The following is a 14,803-nucleotide window of genomic DNA, read 5'->3' as shown; positions in this document are numbered from 1 at the left end:
AATTTGATATTTGTGTCATTTCAGTTAATCCATGCGAGCTGCACTGCCGACCCATGAATGAGCATTTCTCAGAAAGGATGCTGGATACGGTCATTGATGGGACACAGTGCTACGAGGGCAGCCAGAGTCGTGACATATGTGTTAACGGCATTTGCAAGGTTGGTAATGACTTTGACCTCTTTGATCAGCCTTAGTTTGTCCTTGTACGTTTCAGCTTGTCACTTTCATTTTAATTCAATGACAGTCAGCCAGCTATTTCAGTTGACTGTAAAATAATACCACAAACATCTCAAGAAAACAGTGAGGTGTGAAAACATGATAATATGTCAAGAAACAATATTCCACTCTTCCCAAATCGTATTCAAATGTATTTCTGAAAGTGTCCTTCAATGTCCCCAGGCTGATTTCGTTTTATAATATTACTCCTAAATAACTCTCTCAAACAATGTACACTGTAAAAAATGTTAAGGCCAGTGCAAATATATATATATATATATATATATATATATATATATATATATATATATATATATATATATATATATATATATATATATATATATATATATATATATATATATGTGTGTGTGTGTGTGTGTGTGTGTGTGTGTGTGTGTGTGTGTGTGTGTGTGTGCGTGCGTGCGTGCGTGCGTGTGTGTGTGTGTGTGCAGAACTGGAATGCCTGGTGTTGAGTGAACAATAAAACTCATAATCCTTATTTTCTTTTGTTTTTGTTTTTCTCATGAAGACATCAGTTGTACTGACCTAAAATGTCTGAGTTGAGTGTACAAAAAAAATCTTTTGAAAATTGGTACTAAGAAATAATAAATAATCAGAACAAAAAAACATAGTTCAATTAAAAAAAAGAGGCAAATGTCAACAAACTATTTATTACACAGAGAATTAGAAACAGGACAGGAGGCAAAACAACAATAATGGCAAACAAGGCAAGGATCAAAACATGGCAGAAAAAACTGGGGGAAATTCTTTGTAAACAAGACTCAGCAAAGAGTGTGTGTAAATGAGGTGTTTTTCATAGTCCTAGTAATCAGTTCATCATGAGCTTCCAGCTGTGTGTGTGTGTGTGTGTGTGTGTGTAATCAGGAGAAACCAGAAAATCCTCCATTTGAATTATAGTTTGAGCATTTGATTTGTCATTTAATTGTTACAGGATTTTACTGAGTTGATCATAAAAATTACATATCAAATACATTTGATTTCTCATTTGAGATTGTATTTTGACATATTATTTGAAGCGTTTGATTTATCATTTGGGTAATTGTTTTGAAAGTTCAATTTATTATTTGATCTTTTTAGGCACTTGAATTTTCATTTTCATTTTGTTAGGAAAAACCCTACAAATTAACAGTCCACATACGCTAAGCATTTCTTTTTGTAGAGTGAACTAGGTACACATGAGATGAAAATCAGAAAAGTAAGTTTCAAATTACTTTAGCATTATTGCTGTAGTATTTTATTGTTGTTGTTAATAATAATGACAATAAAGTTAATATTGGTGTTACCATTATTTTTGTTGTTGTTTGGGTTAGAAATTCTGCAACCTTTGTTTCAACTCAACTTAAAGTAACAAAATGGCAAAAGCTTTTATGGGGGAACTTGCATGAACAACACTCACTTAAATGATTAGTTTCGAGACCAAAACTAATAATTTTACCTTATTGAAGAAAATTTAGATTTAGGTTCAGCAAACGTAGTAAATGTTGGTGTACAAACATTTTTTACAGATTTTTTGCCAAACCACCAAAAAACAAACAAACAAGTAATTTCAACTTTTTTCAATTAGGATTTTTGTACAGTGTGCTATAGCTGGTGTAATTGGGGATTTTTTTCATACCCTTTAGTTTACAGTGTGGTCCTGCTAAATCTTCACTTAAAGGATTATACAGTACTTCCTGTTACTCCTAGATTTAAAAAAAATTGGTTAAGATTCACTTAATGTAAATATGCGAATCAAGGGGTAGGATCAAGTGGAAGGGGTAGTATTGGGATTGGGTATATATCATGTACATTTTATAAATGAAGTGTACTTATGATCTGTTAATGTTAGTATTTAGGCTGTGATTTTGAGATCGACTCAGACGCAGTTGAGGATCAATGCGGAGTTTGCCTTGGAAATGGATCCACATGTGAGACTGTCAGGAAGACCTTTGAGGACAGTGAAGGACTCGGTTTGTGAAATGAGTTTCAGTTTACGCTGTACTAAATTTAACTTCCACATTGTTAATATAACATAATACATTTGTTTTCTTTTTGGCTCATTTGTTTGAATAAGCTGATTGTTTTTTTCTTCTTCTCCCAGGCTATGTCGACATAGGTTTAATTCCGGAAGGAGCACGGGACATCCGTATTGAGGAAGTTGCAGAGGCTGGGAACTACTTGGCTTTACGCAGTAATGACCCTGAAAAATATTTCCTGAACGGTGGCTGGACGATTCAGTGGAATGGCGAGTATAAGGCTGCAGGGACAATTTTCACTTATGAAAGGACCGGGCAGCTGGAAAACCTATCTTCCCCCGGACCGACCATGGAGCCAGTGTGGATTCAGGTACAATATCTCTCAATGCTGAATTCTCACGCACTGTGAATGAGCAGAATCTAGCTTGTGATGTTTGCAGAATCTTTTTCAGAAGCACCTGCTAAAGTACTCTGCAAAACTAGGTCACAGTTTAGTGAATAGAGGCCCAAGATATGGTTTACAAATTGTATAGAGACCTCATAATTTAACATCTCACTTATTGAATGCAAAGGTATACAAACAATGAGAAAGATAACTGAGCATTTAGAGCTTCAAAAATGTTATAGATAACTATATGTATATATATATATATATATATATATATATATATATATATATATATATATATATATATATATATATATGTTTAGTAGCATGTCTCAGTAGACCAAATATATTTATTTCATTCATTTTCTTTTCACCTTTGTCCATTTATTGATCTGGGGATGCCACTGTGGAATGAAACACCCATACACTCATACATTCACACACATACAAATCGGCCAATTTAGTTCATTCAATTCACCTATAGCACATGTGTTTGAAAACCCATGCCAACTCTGGGAGAATATGCAAACTCCACAAAAAAATAGCAACTGAACCAGCCAGGGCTTGAACCCACAATCTTCTTGCTGTGAGGTACTTGTGCTACCCACTGTTCCACTGTGACGCCTATATTTATTTCAATTTATTTTAAGGGATATTGAGTGGTTCTTAATGACATCTGCTATATTAAGTAAACGCTGAGTTGCATCAATTGATGGATGACCATGAAAAACTGCATGCATTTTTTTTTTTTTTTACCATGTGCAAGCCAGTGTGTGATAAAATATAAACTACACATCTAGTTTTAGACACCTACAAATGCCTTTTATTTAAAGAAGCATGTTTTGTGAACACGTACAATGTCTGTTGGTGTTCTAGATTTGCTGGTTTCAATACGATGAATTTCTATTTTTGGCACAAACATGCATTCACAATGGTATGAACCATTTTAGGGGTGGTCAAATATGTTGAAGTTATCAGAGCAATCTATTTCTTTAACTATTTAAGGACAGACCCCCTCATACATCTTGGCTTGATGTCCTTTAAGGGGTATCAAGTGTTAATTAGGGGGGTCAGACCCAAATTCGCACCCTGGTCATAAACATGATTGTAATGAAGTGTTCATAATTATGTCATAAATTATTATTATTATTTTTTTTCGTCAATAATTATTCTCACTAAAAGTGTCATTGCTCTTTCAAATAATTTTAAACAGTCCCAATAATGCTTAATCACATTTTAATGACAAGTTCAATCTTTACTTGTAGTTTTGAGGTCAAGAAAATGATTAATTACACTGTTATAAAATGCATGACACGATTATACTGGCTTCACGAAAACCATGTTTATAACAAATTTATGGCAATATTGTCTTAGTAATGTCAAGATAAAGACAGGTTGCCGTGTGAACATAGCTGGCTATGACTATTAGCTATAAACTACAGTAGGTCTCTGGCACACATTGCTTTCATAAAATTTGCAGGCAGACTCTGAACTGTCATGGATTAAAGAGGACATGAACTTTATAGGAAACAGTCTTTGGACCAGATGACACTACATGAACTCAAACATGTTGTTGAGAGAAACTTCAACAAAAGACTTGAAAAAGCTTTTGATATTTGTGAAATATGTCACTGGACAGTCCAATGGGATATCAGTTTCTATTTTTTTTTTACTTCATTCTGGGTCGAACCAGGAGTGATCTTGCTGTGAGGTCACCATGCTAACCAGTGAGCCAGAATACCGCTTAACAGACAATGTTCTATTTATATTTAATGACATTTCATTGACAAGTTTAATTTGTAACTGTAGTTGAGCTTAAGAAAAATATTAATGACACTAGAATAAAATACATGACACAATTTGAATGGCTTCATGACAGTCATGTTTATGACAGATTTATGACAAGTTATATTGTCTTGGTAATGTCAAGACAAAGACAGGTTGTCATGTATTTGTTTATATCAAGTTAACAAAGACATCTCAAACAATGTCACCTTTGCATTTAAAATGACGGTAACACTTCATAATACCTTCATTCTATAAATCATCTATTAAGCATGAGGAAACAGGTAATACATTCTCTGTTAAGCATTACTCTACATCAACAGATGTTAGTAAACAGTTTTAACTGCAGATACAATTGCTCTATCCTTGACTTTTAAGCACAAGTATAATGTGCTTAATGATTGTATTTTCATATTTTTTTTTCATGACTAAATCAATTATTGCATTATTTACAAACCAGTTATTTCTGCCTGATCTCACGAGAAAACTTAAGTACTTTACATTTTGTCAGTTTATTGCCTAATTCATATTTGAGTTCAACGTATGGTTTTAAAAAGGAGGCATGGCACCCAAACCCACCCCTAAACCCAACCGTCATAAGATGATGAGCAAATCATACTGTACAAATTAGATTGAACAAATTTATACGAATTAGCCGCTAAATCAAAAAGTTATGAATTGCCGTCAGATTGCGTTGATTATTTGGAGAAGTTGCTGTTTTTTTAAGATTATTCAGAATGCTTAAGAAAATAAGCTACTCAATACTTAATAAATGCTTTACAGTAATTTTATTTTTTGATAGATTGCAAAGATAGATTTTTTATTTGATACTGAACCTTCAATTGTCATTTATAAAGTCAGCTTACAAATAGTCAGCTTATTTTAGATTGAGAAACAAAATTGGATGAAGTTGACTTAATAAAGCATTTATTAACATACAAATTACATTAACTATTAGTATAAGTCTGAACATTAATATTTACATGTTGATTTTTATTGTTTATTAATCATTTACCAACTTATTCTGAATTATCTTAAAAAACTGCTTTATTTTTCATTTATTCATTGAAATAATAAATATTTGAACTGAGAAATGGAACCATTTTATCAATGAAGATAAATAAAATCAAAGGCTTAACCCTATGGATTTGAATAAAACTGTACTCAGCAGGCAGTAACAATAAATATAAAAAAGACTTTATCTCATTCCTTGTTTAAAAAGAACACAGTCTATTTAAAGATTTAACTAATTTAATGATTGGATTTATTGTTTAAAATGCCAATTACAAATCTAAGTCACTGGTTAATTATGGTAGCACTGCTAACGATACTAGTCTTGTTATAGCACTATAAAAGTGAGAACCATTTATCAGGGATTTAGGCTCATTTGTATGTTTAGCTGAGAGGGACCATCCAGATAAAGCACTTCCTCCCACGGAGCAATTGGAGGCCTTTGGCTCACAATCTTTGTGCGGAGGGGGGGGAATAAGGGATGTCTACAGCAGCAGGAGGCAGACAAATGTAATCTGCCTCCACAGTCCTCTTATCACTGCATTTTATTAAGTCCCATGTGGATGAAAGCAGCTTACAACTCAGATTTTTGCTGTTAGTGTCCTGATATGCAATATTCTGCCATGTATATTAGGGAAGAATCTTGTAGCACTTCCGAATTCATCTTTTACAGCTGTCTCTGGTCCCGATATTAAACGGTGTAACATTTTACATAAGACTGGTTATCAGCAAAAAGTGTGTGAAATCAGTAAAAATATGCAGCAATAATACTGCCTCCATTCTAAGTCAGCACAGTTTTTAATACATAACCATTTGAACATGTATATTCATTACTTTGAAACTTTGTATTTAAATCTTTAAATGGCCTGGCACCTTCCTATCGGTCAGACATGTTAATTGAGCATTAGCCTGGTCGGTCTCTTTGGTCATCTAACCAGCATCCCTAGGTCGAGGTTGAAATGTAGAGGTGACCGTGCCTTCACAGCAGGTTGTTGAATGCTCTGCCCTTCTGTATTACATATTTTTCATTCCTGTCTGTTTTTAAATCTACTTACCTCTTCGATTTGGCATTTTATCAATGAAAATTGTCTGTTTTAGCTGTAATTGTATAATTTCATTGGTGTGTTAAAGACATTGGCAGATCAAGGTAAAGTAAAGTTTTTATGAAAAGTAAAAAAAATATATTTATATTGTTAATAAACAAATAATATGGATCAAGTAAATTTTCTACTTATTTTAAATAGCATGAAATAAATTACAAAATTACCCAGTTTGGCATATTTATGTTCAGCCCACAGCCCTCAATCAATTAAATTTTTTGGTCCTTCATAAAAAAAGTTTAGGCACCCCTGATTTACAGTATGTAATAGGTAAAAGAAACAAAACAGAAGTCAATGGTTATTATTATTATTATTATTATTATTATTGTTATTGTTATTGTTATTATTATTATTATTATTATTTTTATTATTATTATTATTGTTATTATTATTGTTATTATTATTATAACAGTTTTCCAGCTTTCTTCAAAAATATCTTTATTCCTCTTCAACAGAAGAAAATTATAAAGGCTTGAAACAAGTGAACGGTAGGTTAATAATGACAGAATTAATTAACTATCCCTGTCTTTACATGAAAAAATAATTTAAAGCAAGCAATTTTCATCACACAGAAAGACTAATTATGCAACACTTGTTTTTTGGGACTGAATATCCCTGATTGTATGTTGCTTTGAGTAAAATAAAATGATTAACAGCACATTAAGGATTATAAAAAAGTTTAAATGTTTCAGATGTTACTAGTATGTCTTAAGGATATTTATAAGCCAGTGTGCTCCAAAATAGTGACTAAATTCATATTTAGAAGATATAAACATCTAATGCTTGCAATTTGTCACTTTAGACTAAAAGGATCTGTTTGATATCACCTTATCTTTAGTTTCTCATCAAATCTTCTGACCAATCAAATGCCTTTTATTATTTGATAGTCCAGCCCCCTTCAAGACGCTTCTAATTTGCTCATTTTTTAATGCCCAACCCAACCCTGAGAGTGCATTAAAGGGGGTCCAGTATGATATCATATTTTAAACTTTAGTTTACGTGTAATGTAGCTGAACATAAACAACATCTCTGAATGTAAGACGCTCAAAGATCAATGCAAAGGGAGACATTGGCTTTTACAGAGTTAGCTTAGCAAAGCCTACAGCAAACGAATTTGGGGACTATAAAAAATACATCCAGGCTAGTGAGATCACAAGGGCTTCTGGTTATGTGAATTCACCATGGACACACACCCTGTGCAGGGAAGGAACTTGGCTGCTGTAATGTTAAAGCTAAAAGCTAAAAGTCCAAACAATGCTAATTCCACAGAGCGTGTTCTTTATTTGGGCTTCCAAAGGACACGACACAAAGACAAAGTGTTTAGTTTCATTTTAATTATGTCCCAAAAAATTATTTTAAAAAAATATAGTGAGCTCTGATATTTGGCCAAGGACAGCTTCCAGAATTTCCCAGTTCAGTGCTGGATTTGGCTGAAAACTCCTCAAAGAAGGAGCAGCTCCAACCATAACAGCAGAAGCTTTTATTTGTGAGCCACAAACCTGTAAGTAGTTTTATTTGTTAAAATTGATCAACTGCCTGCATAGTTTCTAGCGTTAACAGTGTGTTGAAGCGATGATGTAAACCAGAATGTAAACAACAGGAAATGCTGTTTGGCACTGCTAACAATTTAGCTACAAATTTATATTTATTTTTCAAACTGCTGTAAACACCCACAATCTTCAGCAACGCTGCATTGTCTCTCTATGCGGCCACTTTGTTTCTCTATGCCAATGTTTTCCTTGTGTTCCACATCTCAAATAACAAACTCGCAAAAGATATGAGAACATGTACTATTACTTAAACATGCTTATAATTTGAATATATGTGTAAGACACTTGTCAGATGTTTTTTTTTTAGAGTAGGCGTGAGGTTTAGCTTCATTTTTCTGTCTGATTCAGACAGCTAACTGTTAACAGCTACTCTGACTGGACTGTTTACACATGTTTACACAATGCAAAAGCACACGCTTTTAGGGGTGTGACATGGTGATGTGGAGCCGACCCGCAAATCACAGCACATTATGTTTGCTAATCAATTAGAGCCTCTTGAGGGCGGGCCTTTCAGAGGAACTAGGAGATTACAGTCATTTTCATGTTAGCAAAGTAGCTGTATTTAATCAAAGTAAGATCTATGAAAAGAAAAACATGATTTTCTACAATTGAAGCATGAGCAAACATTGTCTTGCACCTTATAAACACAACCAAGCTTTAAAAAATAGACTGTGGTCCACCTCTTTAACTGCATGCAATGCTTTAAAGCGCACACCTAACCCCTCCCCTAAACCTGCCCCTAACCCTACCCCTTACAGTGACGTCACTATAGTTCTATTCAGTGCATTGTGTCTGAGATTGCATGTCAGAGACTGCATGTCTCAGGTTGCGTATATGCAAGTCTGCAGTCTGATACTATTGTTAACTCAGTCCCAATACAACTCCCCATTCTCTCTACAAAACTCAATACAATCCCCAGTGCTGGGAAAAACCTACCAACTCTCTCATTCAAACACACTCACTTTGGCCAATTTCCTTACCCAGAGGAAACTCAAGGGAACATGGCTATAGCTGGCTATGGCTAGTAGCTATAAATTAGCTCTCTGGCACACATTGCTTTCATAATAATTGCAGGCAGACTCTAAACTGTCCTGGATTAAAGAGGACATGAACTTAATAGGAAACAGTCTTTGGACCAAATGACACTACATAAACTCAAACATGTTGTTGAGAGAAACTTCAACAAAAGACATGAAAAAGCCTTTATTTATTGTGGAAATATGTCAGTGGAGAGTCTAATATGATATTACATTCTGTTTTTATTAACCTGATTCTGGGTCAAACCAAAAACAAGACTCCAAGCAGGGATCGTCTTGCTATGAGGTCACAATGCTAACCACTGTTTTTGTGTTTATTGCATTTTTAATATTTGAAACTAAAAGAAAATAATAAATATTATTAATACAAAAACGCATCAGTATGTTATACTTATTAATGTATCAGTTTATTAGAGAATCATGACACATTATTATCTGCCCTATTACCCTAGATAATATTTAGGGCACTAGAATATTTGTGGTTTGTGTCTTGTTTGTTTGTTCCTGTATCAAGATTTCTCTTTAATTTGCTCTTAATGTTTTCCAGCTGCTATTTCAAGAGACGAATCCAGGCGTGAGGTACGAGTACACCATAAGCAGAGACACTCTCCTTGACTCCAGCAATGGTACTGCTGTCTCTTATTTCCAGTGGATTTATGGGGCTTGGACTGAATGCAGCGCCACATGTGGAACTGGTAAGGAGTCGCCCTATTGTGGGCTTTCCCTTTCAAAGCTTACACCCTTGCAGAAATCCTGACTGATCTGCACTTTGAATGTGTTTATTTTGTAACAGAGCCATTGCCTAGTTTTATATCATTATAAAGGTTTTTAAAAAAATTACAGGAAATAGCTGAATTTGTTCAAACAAATGCTTGGTTTTTGCTTTAAATTAACTCTCTGGCACAAATTGCTTTCACAAAAATTGCAGGCAGACTCTCAACTGTTCTGAATTTAAGAGGACATGAACTTCATAGAAAACAGATTACATGAACTCAAACATGTTGTTGCTTCGCACAATTGCTTGAACAAATACTTTAATATTTGTGGAATATATAACTGAACAGTCTAATACAGTGGTGCCCAATGTTTTTTGTATGAAGGGCCAAAAACCAAATATCATTGAGAATTGTGGGCCTAAAATAAATATACCAAACTATTTTACATTAAATTTGGCCATGGGTGATCTCCTAATCCATTTCATGATTTTTAGAGAAAAATAGAGTACATTACTTTAAATTATATTAGCTAATGCAGTATAACGTTTGTAATTATAACTTACTGCAATCAAAACATGAACAATGACATTTATAACACAGTGGAGTTCAATGCTGAAAACACTGGTCAAGCAGAATCTCCCTTTGTATTGATTTGCTCACCAAAGTCTCTGCATTGTTCTCTATCTGTCGAGTGACAATATTTACTTTTTAAACTAAATCTGATTTATTTAAACCATTTGGCCACAGCCCCTCGTTTGGGCATCTCCGTTCTAATAGTATGATAAAACCCTGTGTTTTAATATCTTGATTTATGTTACAACTTCCTGGTTAAAGAAGGAAGTAACAAAATCATAAAATGATCAAAAATCCAGAAAATCAAATCAATTTAAATATATTTATTTAAAATGTATAGAAATGATATCTAAACATAAAGAAAAAAAAAAACTCCAAAGCTGAAGAGGACAGGATGAAAGCTTGTGGTACAATTCTCACATGCAACACTCCACACCTGGTCCAAAAGCAATTACGGAAAAACACATACTAGCTGCAGCACTCCAAAAAAAACACCAGATCACAGAACATCTTCATCTAGTGGAGACTGGATATTAAACAGGATCACTACGGCCGTAACATTATGTAATAAAAAAATAGTCCAAAGGCTACAGCACATCTAGGTCACATTCAGGAATCCATCAACACTCACAGTCAACTTTCTGAGTGCGATCTTTCATTTAGTAATGTTAGGCAGTTTTAATTTCAATTATGTATTTATGCTTCTTCCCTTCTCCAGGTGCTCCTGTTTCCCCCGCAGTCCAAAGACATGCGGTACAGTTGAATAGGGTAGGCTAAATTGTCTGTAGTGTATGAGTGTGAATGAGTGTGTGTGGATGTTTCCCAGAGATGGGTTGCAGCTGGAAAGGCATCCACTGTGTAAAGCATATGCTGGATAAGTTGACAGATCATTCCGCTGTGGCGACCCCGGATTAATAAAGGGGCTAAGCCGAAAAGAAAATGAATGAATGAATGAACGAATGAATGAATGAATGAATGAATGAATGAATGAATGAATGAATGAATGAATGAATGCTTCTTCCCTCATTTTTAGATCTGCCAATATTCTGTAATATCCCCTACAAAAAAAAAAAAAAAAAAAATCTACCAGCCCCTGTTTGGATTTAAGTAAGCAAACATTTAAAATGCTGAAGAGTGCAGTGATTTAATGTTTGGTTGATATCGAAATAGTAGGTATATGGCTTAAGTAAGAAAATATCCTCCAGAAATGGTTTTATTTACTCATTTATAATCATACTGTAGGAATTACATCTAGAATCAGAAGCTCAATTTTATCCATATTTGGAAAGGTCATGTATATTTATAAGCTCTGATGGTCTCTGCAGATTGTGCCAGTGCCTGACAGTTACACACACACACACACAAACACACATGTACTCTGCTATAAACCCATGCAAAGTAATCATATTACAGTTCATAAATGATATATTTTAACAAATTGATCAGTTTGCTTCTTAATTGACAATATTTCCAACTTTAGTGGTAGAGAAGTTAGACAGAGATGTAAGTTGTTCACACCTATCATTTTTGCAGATTTATTAAAAAGGGAAAACTGAAATACCTTGCTCAGTATTTAATAGGAGCACCCTTTGATCTAATACAGCCATGAGTCTTCTATAGGGAAAGATGCAACAAGTTTTTTTCACAGTTGGATTTGGGGATCCTCTGACATTCCTCCTTCCAGATCCTCTCCAGTTCTGTCAGGTTGTATGGTAAACATTGGTGGAAAGCCATTTTAGGTCTGCTCAATTGGGTTTAAGTCAGGGCTCTGGCTGGGCCATCTAAGAGCACTCATGTTGTTGTGAAGGGGGGGTATTTATATGACAAACTTGCTTTATTTACCAAATAAATTAAATCTAATTAGATTTGCATTTTAAACATTAAATAAAAGTTTTAAAGATATTATTTTTTATTTCATACATTAAGGTTTTAGTTATGATACTCCCAAAATAATTAAACAGAAATCCGAAGACTTTTACCAAAATTCTCAACGGAAATAGCAAACAAACATCCGTAGATACCGTCTGGCCCTACCGATAGCTCAGTTTGGCTGCATGGCGACCTGTAGGAAGGGTTTTGGTTGTCCAAAATGTCATCCATTTAAGGATTATGAAGCCCACTGAGCTCTTTTCTTTTTTAATAAATAAAATTTTATAAAAATGTCAACAATTCTGTTTTTTTTTCCCTGTCAATATGGGGTGCTGTGCGTACAATAATTATGAAAAAAAATTACTTAAATGATTTTAGCAAATGGCTGCAATTAAAGAAAGAGTATAAATTAAAGAGGGTCTAAATGCATTCCATACGTACTGTACATTCAGCAGTCTGCTTGTTTTTGTTGCCTCATTATAAACATACGTAAGAAATTTCACAATATACACATTAAACTAACAAAAGATACATTCAAACAGACCTTTCCCAAATTTGCATTCTAACAACAAGCTGTGATGACATGCATTCATGGTTGCATTACCTGAGAGCTCTATTATGCCGGTATTGTTTTCATTGTTTTCAACTATGCGTAGGTATATACAGATTTTAATTCGATGCCACTTTTAAGAGTAGATAAAAAATATGTTGACTCGTTACTGTTTCTGTTACTTTGTTCAGAAGATATTCTTTTAACCCTAACTGGAGTAGGGCCAGTGTTCAGAATGGCTTCAGACTGTCAATAAAGGCTTTTTCACACATGATTTGGCCACAAGTTAACCTGAACCACACTGAAAGTTTGTGATGTGCTGGAGCTGACATGGGATGCCTCAGGGTCAGATGCTTCCATTATACAGAGTTGCTCCCATTATCAGTCCAATTGCTTTGCTTAAGGCTGTTGAAACAATGCTTGACAAGTGCACTCTGTTATCTGAGCTAAAGAGGATTGTAAAGCCGGTCACTGCCTCACCCTGAGATCAACCACTTTGTTGAGACTAAGACATTAATTGGGGTTAGGGTGAAATGTTCAATTGAAATGTGCATGATGAATCTTGGTATTATCCTCCTGGAATATGATCACAGTATCTTCTGGCATGGTTGTTTGAAAAATTAAGAGATATAGTAAAGCATGATTTATACTTTTATATTTATACCCCCGCACATAAACATCCTTGGTTTCTGTGTTCCACTGTGCCACAGATACAATCACAGATACTACAGCATCCTAAATGTTCTGGAGCATAATACCTTTTTAGCAGTTGTAGTAAAACTATGTAAGAGAAAATAATGTTAAACCTTTAAGTGTGAACTTGTATAAAAATGAACATACTAAATGCAAGTAAAACCAAGCGTTGGTGAGTGTTTATAGCAGTATTAGTCGCCACATTTTTAGCAATTACAATGCAATGCAGTGAGAACTACAGTCAGTTTTTTTAGAGATTCAATTGTTTAGTTTTGGCATCTGGCTTTATCATGTGCTTCAGTGACCAGTCAGGTTCAATTCGCCCCTTCCTGTCTTGCTATAGTTTTGCACTTTTTAAATTAATGGTTGTTGTGATACTAATTTTAAATGTGTTGGTAATTTTTGTTTAGCATAGGTTTTGTTAGTTTTAGTTTGTTTTTTTGTGAACACATTTCTGTTTAGTTTTTATATATTTAGTTTCAGTTTTTAGTAGTTCTAGTTTATTATCATGCACTTGACTAATGACTATTTATAGCTTTAAAAGCACCACCTACTGGTGTTTTAATAAAAAGTCGTAGACTTGCAGTTCAGATTAGCTGCAAGTGACTGTTGTTAGATTTGTTTAATTCTGGTTTTCCCAGCCTGATCTCACAAGGAAACATACACTGTAAAAAATTTCCAGGTTTTCACAACAAGTTACTGTAATTTTTCACAGTAAATTACATTAGTATCCCTTCACAGTATTTAACTGAAAAATTCACAGTAATATGTTGTATTCATAATTTTATTGTGAAATTACGGCAGGTAGCATGATTACAGCAAATTACTGTGAAAAGGGCTATATCTTTTGCACGTTAGTTATAGAAATTCAAACCTTTTTTAATTCAATGTAGAAATTAATACAAATGAACTTTTAACAGATAATAACAGAATGTTATAGCCCCCAAAACGATTTGGTTACCAACATCTTTTTGGTTGTACTGCACCTTTATTTAATTTTATACAGTTAACATAGAATAGGAAATAATATTTAATGAACATAACTGTGTGCTTAGCCAAAACATAATAAACTGGAATAAAAAGTAATTAATTAATGAAACCAAAGACTGTTAAACAGCCAACAATTATTTCAATGTCAGGGTAAATGTCTGCTTTAGACGGTTTCATGAGTATTGGGCACCTGTCATCGCCTGGAGGTCACTAATCTTTAATTTAGAATTAAATATATATATATATATATATATATATATATATATATATATATATATATATATATATATATATATATATATATATATATATATATATAAATTTTTATCTATATAAATAAACCACA

The 14,803-nt window shown here is 33.8% G+C and overlaps 1 protein-coding gene across 4 annotated transcripts in view; it reads left to right on the top strand.

Annotated features, from left to right (window-relative positions):
• Positions 1-14,803, top strand: part of adamts7 (a disintegrin-like and metallopeptidase (reprolysin type) with thrombospondin type 1 motif, 7) — a 610,954-nt gene that overhangs the window by 93,334 nt on the left and 502,817 nt on the right. For 3 of the 4 annotated variants that reach the window (XR_012382728.1, XM_073907369.1, XM_021478001.3), the window contains 4 exons: positions 25-158; positions 2,069-2,189; positions 2,321-2,565; positions 9,614-9,761. Coding sequence is in view for 3 of the 4 variants with exons in the window: in XM_073907369.1 (XP_073763470.1) it covers positions 25-158; positions 2,069-2,189; positions 2,321-2,565; positions 9,614-9,761 (648 nt within the window). In the remaining variant the exon portion in view is untranslated. Of the gene's footprint in view, positions 1-24; positions 159-2,068; positions 2,190-2,320; positions 2,566-9,613; positions 9,762-11,073; positions 11,340-14,803 lie in introns of those variants that run through there. The other variant, XM_073907370.1, reaches the window with a different exon arrangement.

The sequence above is a fragment of the Danio rerio genome, chromosome 7 (assembly GCF_049306965.1).
Source record: "Danio rerio strain Tuebingen ecotype United States chromosome 7, GRCz12tu, whole genome shotgun sequence".
NCBI classification, from domain to species: Eukaryota; Metazoa; Chordata; class Actinopteri; order Cypriniformes; family Danionidae; genus Danio; species Danio rerio.
This window is presented reverse-complemented; position numbering and strand designations above follow the sequence as displayed.